The sequence below is a fragment of the Amblyomma mixtum genome, chromosome 1, assembly GCF_055824585.1.
Source record: "Amblyomma mixtum isolate Tamu chromosome 1, ASM5582458v1, whole genome shotgun sequence".
NCBI lineage: Eukaryota > Metazoa > Arthropoda > Arachnida > Ixodida > Ixodidae > Amblyomma > Amblyomma mixtum.
In genome coordinates this window covers 179,797,198-179,807,995 of record NC_143012.1, presented here as the reverse complement: position 1 = coordinate 179,807,995, position 10,798 = coordinate 179,797,198, and the positions used below count along the sequence as shown (strand labels likewise).

At 45.1% G+C, this 10,798-nt stretch overlaps 1 protein-coding gene across 1 annotated transcript in view; it reads right to left on the bottom strand.

The window, feature by feature from the left end:
• Positions 1–234: 234 nt before the first annotated feature.
• Positions 235–10,798, bottom strand: part of LOC149370116 (DNA mismatch repair protein Msh6-like) — a 74,303-nt gene continuing 63,739 nt past the window's right edge. Inside the window, exons 29-31 of the mRNA XM_089560082.1 lie at positions 7,550–7,704; positions 3,685–3,819; positions 235–337 (exon numbers count right to left, since the gene is read on the bottom strand). Coding sequence (XP_089416208.1) covers positions 269–337; positions 3,685–3,819; positions 7,550–7,704 — 359 coding nt within the window. The 3' untranslated portion in view covers positions 235–268. The remainder of the gene's footprint in view (positions 338–3,684; positions 3,820–7,549; positions 7,705–10,798) is intronic.

Genomic DNA, 10,798 nt, shown 5'->3' with positions numbered 1-10,798 from the left:
ACTGAACATTTTTCTTTTTGTATACATTGTGTTCCTGCATGACACAGCTGGAAATCTGCTGCATGAGAGTTTCGAAAAAAAAAGTGATGCACCAAATAGAGCAGGTGTGAGGCATTTTCAAAACCCTGAAGCGCACTGGTTTCCCAACGATATACGATGGCGAATGTCAAGTGGTGGAATTTTAGATGTAACTGAAATGCTCACTTTATTCCGAAAACAATGAAATTCAACACTTTGTACTAAGAAGGAAGGGTGTAGCTGCCGGAACTCAGTTGGCACGACGCATCTGGATGTGTTCCTCAAGATGTCTGGATTTTTCGAAGGCCCGTCTGATGACCTGCATAGACAAACCCCACAGTCATCAAAGAACAGTATGAGTAAGGTATGCAAGACGTGTGCCACGTTCTTAAAAGCAACCTGCTTGTTAATGCTGAAGCTTCCACTGACGAGTTCTTAGCCACAATGCAGCAGCAGAAAAAACTTTCCTATTCCACGCAATGCAAAGTGAAAGAGTTGTGCCTTGTAAGGCTACAATAAAATGAGTAACGGTACTCTTGGTATTTTTGGTAATTCTGTAATTTATACCAGAACTCCGGAGAGAACTTCATGACCTACATATGGAGCCAGACTCTCTTGTTTCGGAAAGATGGCTTGCAGCAAGCCTCGGCAACACTTCAATGCCTTCCCTCTTTTCTGTCTCACTTTCTCTAGAAAACTCGTACTGTATAAACTAAAGGACGCACTCTTTTTAAAAATTCAGGCCTGAATTTTGAACGTGTGGCACATACACCAATTGAAAAGAAAATGTATAACCGTATTTTTTTTGTCAATTATTTAGTCCAAAACGGGGTGCGGTGCAACTGCAACCGGCACAGAGCACAAAGCATTCACCTGCTGTCAGCACAAGGCTTCAGACATGGAAGGTGCAGTGTGCTGTTCTAATTTGCACAAATATGGTCCGTGCTATTTTAGCACATGCATGGGACAAGAACATTTAGAAAGCTACACCTATTCTGATGACCAGACAGCCATGAGCACTGTCTCTACACAAATTCTTTCCCAACATTATCTCATTGCATGTGCAACTCCATGCTTTCACTGTGTCTTTTTAGCATAAAATTTCCACACCTGTAGGTTTCTAAGAAAGGAAATGCCATTCCTCTTTGGTTTTTTAAGTTTAAAGGGCTCCTGAATAGGCCTCTATCAAAATCCCTACGATACTCAAATAGCTGTGCAACCTCTGGGTAAGAGCCATGGTGGCATGTTCCCCACAGCAGTGCCATAGAACGGAACTGAGCACCACAGGAAAGTGCTAGACAAGAAAGCAGATGTAGTTGTTCAGCATGGATCACTGCCAACTGGACGGTGGTGGCCACTGCAGAAAAAATTCAGGGCGGGCACTTTGTTGACCTAAAGTGGGGTGAGGCAGTGTTGCTGCTTGTGTCACTGGTGTGTGGTAAAGATGTTAAGCTTCCCCTGTAAGAGTGGAACGCGACAGTGTCTTGCAACGCTGCCAGGGAACCCCATAACGCCATTGCTCGTGGGTAAATTGGTTTTTGAGGAAAGGAAATGTATCTATCTCATATACCTCAGTGGACACCCGAACCTTGCTGTAAGGAGTGGCTAGCATACTCCTCTCGCACTCAGGAGACTGGGGTTCCATTCCCGAACTCGACCCATTTCCTACTCAGTTTTATTTATTTATCTGGACTGATTAGAAAGGTTAATTAGGCTAATTGGGTGATTAAGCAATTAACTAAACTTACTTACTTAGAGCATCACTATACGATCCCTATAATTGGTTGCATGGTAACTAGCCTAAGTACAATTGGCCCCGTTTGAAATTCGCGCCCTGTGACGTCACGACCATTTTGACCAATTAAAAAGCGTGACATTTCTGTCGACAACTCCTGCTTACAGCGATGAGGCATTAAAGGCTTCCGCCTTAAAAGGGCCTCCTTATCACAGCAATTCTGCCCGATCCCATCTCCCCACCTGACTCTTCGCCACGCCAAGATTTGTCTGACTACTCTTAGAATCTGCTCCGTTACCGTTAATAGACCATGGGTTCCTGTTCTCCACATCACGTGTCCCGCCCAAGTTAATTTCCAGCTAGGATATTATTAACGCAGGTCACTCTTCTAACCCGTGCTGCTCTCTCTGCGTCTCCTAATGCTACCCCTATCATTTCCTCTTCCAAAGCTCAGTGCACTTTCCACCTTACTTTCAAGACTTTTTATTTGGCCTCCAGGCTTAAGCCCGAAAGGTAAGAACTGTGTGTATGTGTGTGCCTATATATATAAGAGAAGCCAACAGCCACAGAAACCAAGGAACACAGAGGATTTTTATTTATATTTATTTATTTTGTGCTGTTCATCAATGGAGAACATTACAGAACAAGTTATCGGCGGCATGCTTCTGCCTTTCTAATGAATTACTTTAAGCGATAACATATTCAGTAATAATCTCCAATGATGAACACCACAAAATAAATAAATATAAATAAAAATCCCGTGTTCCTTGGTTTCTGTGGCTGTCGGCTTCTCTTAAAGGTATAACGAGCCCCTCATTCCCCTTCCCTTGTCTGCTATATATATATAATTTCTCTAGCTCACTTAATATATGAGACCAAAAATAAAGTGGTTCCTCCAGTTCCTTACAGCATGTGCATACATCTCCATAGGGGGGTGTGCATTCATTCACTTCCCGCAATTTCCAGAGACCGTTCGTAGTCTTCATGTTCACCATTCTGTTCCTCTTCCCCAAAAGTAGGGAAGCCAATGCAACATGAGTATGGCAAGCCCTCTCTGCCTTCTCTTTGCAGACCTCTCTATCTCTCCTGCCCACTTCTCTAGAGTGCACTGGCAGAAATGTGAATATGGGGCCTCGCTTATCGTTCAGCAAGAAACATGAGAGGCACCCTTGCATGAGACATCATCATCATCATCAGCCTGACTACGCCCACTGAAGGGCAAAGGCCTCTCCCACGACTCTCCAATTAACCCTCCGTCACCCTTAAAGGTGCAGTGAAGAGGAATCTGAACTCGTCTTTTTGCCGCGGGAACTCCGTCTACAGGTTCCCAGCATTCTTAGAAACTTCGATTTATTACCCTGTGTGGCCGATTCCCCTAATTAAATCGGATTAACGTCCGGCTCCCGCCTTTTTTTTTTTAATTCTCCGCGTACGGTGGGCAGAGTTCACCAACGCATGGAGTGCCTTTCAGCCAGCTCCATCGAGGCTTGCCACTGCCATCGGCGGAGTAATACGTAGTAATCCGCAGTAGCAAATAGTCCGCGTGTATTTTTATTTCGGCGGGCTTATTCTGTGGCTATATATATCGGCAAATGAAACTGTTTATTCACGGAAACCTAAACAACAAAATAAAGTGAAAGCAAAGCCTCCACAGAGCTGGCTGAAAGCACTCCATGCGTTAGTCGATTCCACCCACCATTAAAAAAAAAAAAAAGGCGGGAGCCGGATGTTAATCCGATTTAATTAGGGAAATCGGCCACACAGGGCAATAAGTCGAAGTTTCTAAGAATGCTCGGAACGTGTTGATCGAGTTCCCGTGGAAAAAATATGAGTTCAGGTTCCTCTTCAGTGCACCTTTAATTGCATGAGACAAGCAGCGACCAGCGAAGAAGCGGTATGCTCAGGACAGATAGCCAGAGATAGCGCCTTGCCTGCCGTGGGATGCCTGCCAGTTTGGCCGCATTAAAGCCATAACTCTTGGGGCAGGGGCCGGCCGCACACTTGTACAGGAACACGATGGTCTCCTCGGTTGGGTCCTCTTCGTTCTCATCCTCCACCATGCATGCCTGTACGGACAAGAGTTGCCACTGAACTGGTGTGCCTTGAACCAGTTACGATACGTCTTAGCACAAAAAACATGACAACAAACGAGGAGCACTCATGACATGTACAGTGCGCATGCTTATGTGTCCTCGTCTTTCTCGTGCTAATATGCACGTTCTGAACAAACTAACTTGCCCAGACCAGAGCATTATTTAAACAAGACATGTGCTCCATTTTGGTTAAAACTGTTGTTGCAGAACCTCGCAGAATGGCCACAGTGGAAGCACTACGCAAGTTTATGGCTGCTATGCCACATACATAGGGGTTGGTCTTTTTGGTTTAAACTGAAAAAAGTACGCCGAATTCACTCACTTCTCAAAATTCAGTTTTAATCAAAAAAGAGCACTTTTGGCTTGTAAGGCAAAGCTAGCTGGCTGCTGAATGCAACAATGGTATTGCAGGATAAGCAGTGCACTTGTGCGCTTTGAGGCATTGCTCCGCTAGCTTAGACGCCTCTACAGACTGGGGAGCATCATCTCTGTGCTCTGTTCTATCTAAGCACTGTTTCTTCACTATCATCACCTGCTTAGAGCAGACAGTCTGTTAATTACCTACACTGACACGAAACCACGAATTGTGGCAAAAAAAACATATGTTTTGGCTACTGCGACAGTTTAGCAGCAGTTCCATCGGTGCCATCAACACGTAGACCTCGCATTCAACACAGCATGACAACCCAACGATAACATGTCAACCTAGTTCTTAGAAGTAAACTTCCACTTCCATCGGTGCCATCAACACGTAGACCTCGCATTCAACACAGCATGACAACCCAACGATAACGTGTCAACCTAGTTCTTAGAAGTAAACTTCCACTTCTGTTTCTGCCTGCTGGCTAACTCATTTAACTTGAGTTACTCTGTTGATGAAGGTAGCAATTTTTTCTACAAGCACAGCTCCAAGTACTACCATTTGCACGTTAAGTACTGGTGAATAAATTGTTCAGAATGACAAGAATACCGAGATAGACTTTAAATGACTTTTGACCGCACAGACTGCTTATTAAGTCACCAGTAAAAGTCAGTAGTTCATTTGTCGAAAAAAAAAACAAAAAACAAATGAAAGTAGCGTTTTAAAATAAAAACTGAAAAAAGGGTGCCAAATTTTCAAAAAAAAATAGAAACCAAAAAGTCCAAGTCTACAGATCTACAGGAGCCCAGACCGGACTGGGTACCAGCGTTCAGTTCTCAGACCTTGGCTCAGCAGGGTTGTATCCTTGTGCCCAGGCCGGCTTCGGACTTCAAGTTCATGCCTCTGAATGGGGCCCAAGCAGTGCTCTAATCCCTACTACAGGGTGGGTGGTCAGATAACGTTGCACCCAAACCACAACAACGCCCTATGTATTACTACGAACGTGCGAATATAAAATTTATGTTTCTGAAGCGAATAAGAATAATTAAAATCTGATGCAAATCGAACAGAAGATTTTTGAATATCAATACAGGTAGTTCGAATTAAAAACTAGGGGTGTAAGAATATTGAAACTTTCTGATACGAACCTAATATGAATGTAAAGAGGAAATGCTTTCAAGTATCAAATATGTGTTCAGTATGAAAAGACATTTCACAACAAAATAATTATGCAAACTCTGTCCTTATATACTTTTTATCAGAATTTCGTATGGTCTTTGAAACCAAAAAAATTAAACGGAACTGATGATGACTTACACAGCACCAAACACACACAGACACACACAAAAAAAAAAACATACATAGGAATGTATACTGTTCAATTAGACAGCATAACAGTATGCAACCTGTAATGTTGTCATGAAAAACCAGTGGCAAAATGAAATCCATAATCTGACAAAGCTGGCATTTAAATATAGCAGGATGGGTTCTAAAACCTTGCTACCAACCTAATTTTGAATTCAATGAACTGGAAGGAATGCCCAAATTATCCAAAAGTCAGTAAGAAAAAGAAAATACAGAGAGCAAGGATTGCTGGTACCCGTTTGCTTTTGTTGACTGCATCATGGCAGGATAAAATGACTTACTGCATGGTGCCGTCCTTTGTTTTCAGACCCACCAGCATGCAGCAGCGGATCTCGACGGCTGTCAGAGCTAGTGCTAGCATTACCACTCGCTCGCTTTTGCCACATGCTGGTAGTTGATTTTGTAAGGAAAGAGAAAGTTTACTGATGTGACAAGTGCAAGATGCTACCATTCGAAAACAATACGATATTTGGCAGCAAGTTCATATGAACGTTGAAATTTCGCAAGTTTAGCAAGTTCGAACACTTTGAACAGTGCACCTGTGAAGCGAATCGAATAGCAAATGTGGTTTAGCAAACTGTTCAAAAATTTCGAATATTCGCACACCCTTGCCTGTCACCTGCACTTAGGTGCAGTGTAATACCTGCAATATTTTCCTTTCGTTCATTAACTGAACACAATGTAGCTGGCTGTACCAAAAAATTCATAGATGCAGTGCTGCAACATCTCATCACCATATCAATGCTGCTTCAAGAAAGGGCTATACACAGTTACTTGGAGGGCGGGTTGGGTCAAATTATTTGAAAGATGAATTATGTCCCAGCAGTCCGCGGCTTCTTTTCTAATATGGAGAAAAGAAACTGTACCGCATGTTCAAATGTGAGTGCATGATCATGCTACCCACAATGCTACCAACCGGAGAGTTGGCTAAGCTAGAAGCATGCCTCATGTTAGGACAACAGAAAGTTGCTGCAGTTCCTGCATTTATACCACTTATGCGGGAGAACACCCCGTTCCGCTCGCTCATAATGCTTCAATCGGCTGTGACAACCTCGCCAATTGCTCAGACCTCGTTTTTGAGAACCAGGCATTGATTCAGCAAGTCCAGCAAATATCCATTTCTCTGACCACAAAGCTTCCTTCATGACAATCAAGAACTGTTACTAGAGTGTTTCTTGAAGAAGGAATATGTGTGGAAAATAACAAGTTGTCTGTAATTGTACATACATGTCTTGCTCGAATTCTTTGCCTCAGTCTATCGAAAAGCTGAAACAGTTGATGAGCTGCGCTCAAATTTCGCATTAGGAAGTAACGTAATCGTCAGCAATTTTTCCATCTTAGTACCGTTTAGGTTTGGTTTTATGGGGGTTTAATGTTCCAAAGCAACTCAGGCTATGAGGGATGCCACAGTGGAGGGCTCCAAATAATTTCGACCACCTGGGGTTTTTTAACAAGCACTGACATTGCACAATACATGGGCCTCTAGCATTTTGCCTCCTTCGAAAGCAACCGCCATGGCCGGGATCAAACCCACGTCTTTCGGGTCAGGAGCCAAGTATCATAAACACTAAGCTGCACTGTGGTGGCTTATCAGTACAGTTCGAACCTCATTTCACAGTCTGCAGGAATTGCAGGTCTATCAAAATTTTAGCAAATTTTCTCAAAATGCAAGTTAGAAGTGAGAAATGGACGGATTGGAGGGAAAATTTATTGCATAGCAAAGCGATCTGTTATATATCTTCACAAACCAGTTTATCAGCAATAGTGCTGTGTAGTTGCTGTAGCACCAACCCTTCCAACCCCAAAGCAGGTTAACACTGCACCGAACCATGATGTTGATTTGCAAACCTATTTTTGAAATGATGTTGACATGCATTGCAACGTCGTTCCCGCAAATGTTGCAGTTCCTGATTGCACATGCATGCTCACAAATGCGCAGCTAGGGGTGATGTTGCCTGGACGGAGAGTACTACATACCATGTGCGCCAGGTGGACGGCGGAGTGCTCCCGGAACCGCTCCACCAGGTGGTGGTAGTGAGTGGAGAACAGCGTGCGACAGCGGATGGACTCGGCCAGCTCCTTGACCACCGCGTGTGCCAGCGCCATGCCATCGTGGGTCGACGTGCCCCTGCCTGGAGAAAACGGTCCATGCCACAGCAGTGAGGGGGCACTCAGTTACTGGTGAATCACTGGCACTGGCAGTGCACACCAGCTTTGGCAGCCACGCACCATTCAGCCTGTCACATGTATTTGGTTGAAACAGCATAGAGAGCAATGACACTGCAGAGAAAAGGGAAGACATGCCGCCCTATTCTTTCAGAGGGGAAACATTAAGACCCACGTTTTTCAAAATGACTACATTCGAACCTGTAGAGTTGAACTCGATTATATCGAACTCAGTTAGATTGAATTATCCCTCCCACATATCGAATAATTCCTGAGCACTGTAAAACTACAATATGTATTTATAGAAAAATATACGGCTACATTGTACAAAATTTGGCCATCACATCCGAGAGATCGAACTTCAGCTAGGTAGGTAGGTAAGAAGGTAGGTAACAATTTTATTTTGAGAGGTTTTAGGGACAGGCAGGAGATCAGACAGCCGCAAGCCCTTATGCAACGGCTGCCTCCACAGCCGCGGTCACTTCCGTCCTCTTTTGAGCGGCGGCTTCCGAACTGCACAACAGTGCCTCGAACTTTGGGCAACACCAGGCAACTCAAGAGGCTGGCTTTCCCTCAGCATGTCCGAAAGTTAGCTTTCGCCTGCCTGGACCTGCAGGTGCTATTGGTGCTACACAGTATGTTGAGACTAATGATGACGTGGATTTTCCATGACACAGGCGGCGGGCGTGTACCCAGCCAACTAGAATGTGTGTTTTTAGCCCGTTGCATCAGTTGCGCCTGCGTTGTCGTGCAGTTCGCATATTCAGTACGTCGTGCTGCCATCGGCAGTTTCGCATGGTTTACGTTGTGTATACGAGCGATGACAGCCATGAAATGGCACAACACCCCCTTATCTATGAAACTGTAAATTTCCAAGCGAACTGAACAAGGGGAGAAAAAATCTGAAGTTGCTTGCCGCCACCATGGATCGATCGACAAAGCTCCAACCACTTGTGACTGGAAAAAGCAAGTCTAAGCGATGCTTGTAAAACGAGCTTTCGGCTGGTGACCTACAGGTCCAATCGAAGAGCTTGGATGGCCCGCAAACTTTTTGCCAAGTGGCTGAAGGCTTAGAATGAAGACCTGATAGGCAAAGATTGCTATACCTACCGCGAAACGTAACGTTGGTGCTTCAACCACTGGACTAGGGAATAATACGCGCGGTAAAGGTTGGTTTTAGGAAATGTCTGATTGAACGGCTCCTGCAGAACCCTAGAACTGGAAGAGACCCCAGAATCGACCTCTTAGGCGTCCTGCCTATGCTAAGATGGTCAAGAAATGATGTCAAAAACGAAACTACAGTCGAACCTGGATATATCGAATTCGAAGGGGATCGGAAAATAGTTCGACATAGCGAAAATTCGATATACAGATATGGGCTAAAACTGCACTCACGATCATAACAAATTGCGGCTTACCATTTGGAACAGCCGCAAATCACATAGTAGTATGGGCACGCACTGTGAAAGCGCTTTATTTCGTGAAAAAAAAGAAACACTAATTTTGGGGTCCTTTTTCCTCTGGGAAACGAAGTTCAAAACACTGGCCTCGATCTTCTCGAGACTGTCTAGGTGCGAGAGCCCAGTGCCTTCCATTTCGCCGCAACAGCGCCGAATCAGGCTGAACGCTGACGCCAGTTCAGTGGCTGTGCACAGACGCGTTTCTTCGGCAACACAGTTGCCCTCGTTGTCGCTGGAATCGACGTCTTGAACGCCAGCTATTCCAGCCACAATGTCCTCATCAGCGAGGTCGGCTACCGCTTGAACTTCGCTGTCAGCGTTAATAAAGTCCTCAACAGTCACTTCGGACGGAATGGCGCCGGGAAAATTGGACAAGTCGCGAAATGCATCGTCCAAGCACTCATCGTCATCTAAATCTTCTGGACATTCATCTCCGGCTACTTCAAGGCCTGCCTTGCCAAAACAGTTGGCTACTGTGGCCTGCTTCACGTCGCACACACAAGAAAAACACGCGAGGCGCAGATGGAGTGGTCCGAGCAAAGCCTATGCGAGCGGCAGTCAACGCGGCTGCAAAGGAACGACAGAGGGAAAAGAAAGAGCAGGGAGAAAGATCGACGCTCCGGGCTTCGCTTTTTTTTTTTTTTTTTTTCTGAGCTCTCTCTCTTCTCCCCAGACCCACGAGCGACCGTTTTCTCTCTCTTCCTTTCCCCAGGAAGCGTGGCTTGGAAACGTCGCCGCGCGTCTCCATGCCGCGCACTCTCTTCGCCGAGCTGCAATGACCTTGACCAAGCACACGCCGGCGGTACAGGAGGAGCGGGAAAGCTCGCACCGGTGGGGCGCAAAAACGGGGAACAAAAGGAAAAAACAAGGCCCTGTGCCTGCTGACTGACTGCGGAAATGTTCTCCGCTGAGGCGGCTGAGGACCAGACAGGAATGTCTTTGGGGAAAGCGCACCTTCCAGGGGCGCGGCGCGGCATTCGATATATCCAATGTCCGGCGAAAATGGAATTCGATATACAACACAACTGTCCTATACTTTTACATAGTATTTCCAAGGGGGTAATCTGTGTATTCGATATAGCCAATAATTCGAAATATGCGGGTTCGATATATCTGGGTTCGACTACAGATCTGCTTCCAACATTCCGGTCCCTGATTTCCCGGAGAAGACGGAGGCAACGATGTTGAAACTGCAGGAGAGAGCTTGTGGACGAAGACATCATTGCTGACGTTGCGGATAACCAGGACATCACTGATACGAATTGTGACGAGGACTTGAGAACCTATGCCCAGGTGCTTCATTGTGCTCCGTGCGCTCAGCATGATTCGTTGGTATTACGTGTTGATAGAAGGCTGCGGTCTCAGCCATTGGGAGTCCATGGATCACATTGAAAAATTTCTCTCTGAGGCAACGAAGATAAAGAAACGGAAAGAAATTCACGACTATTTTCACTCAGTAATCTGCATACAATAAGTGGCTATCATAGGAATACATTTTTTCCCATCTCAACAAGTTCACGTGTTGTTGAATTTACTGTTGCTTTTATATCGAATTACACGTTATATCGAACTCGTAGTCTTTTTTTTTTTTGTGAGTTCG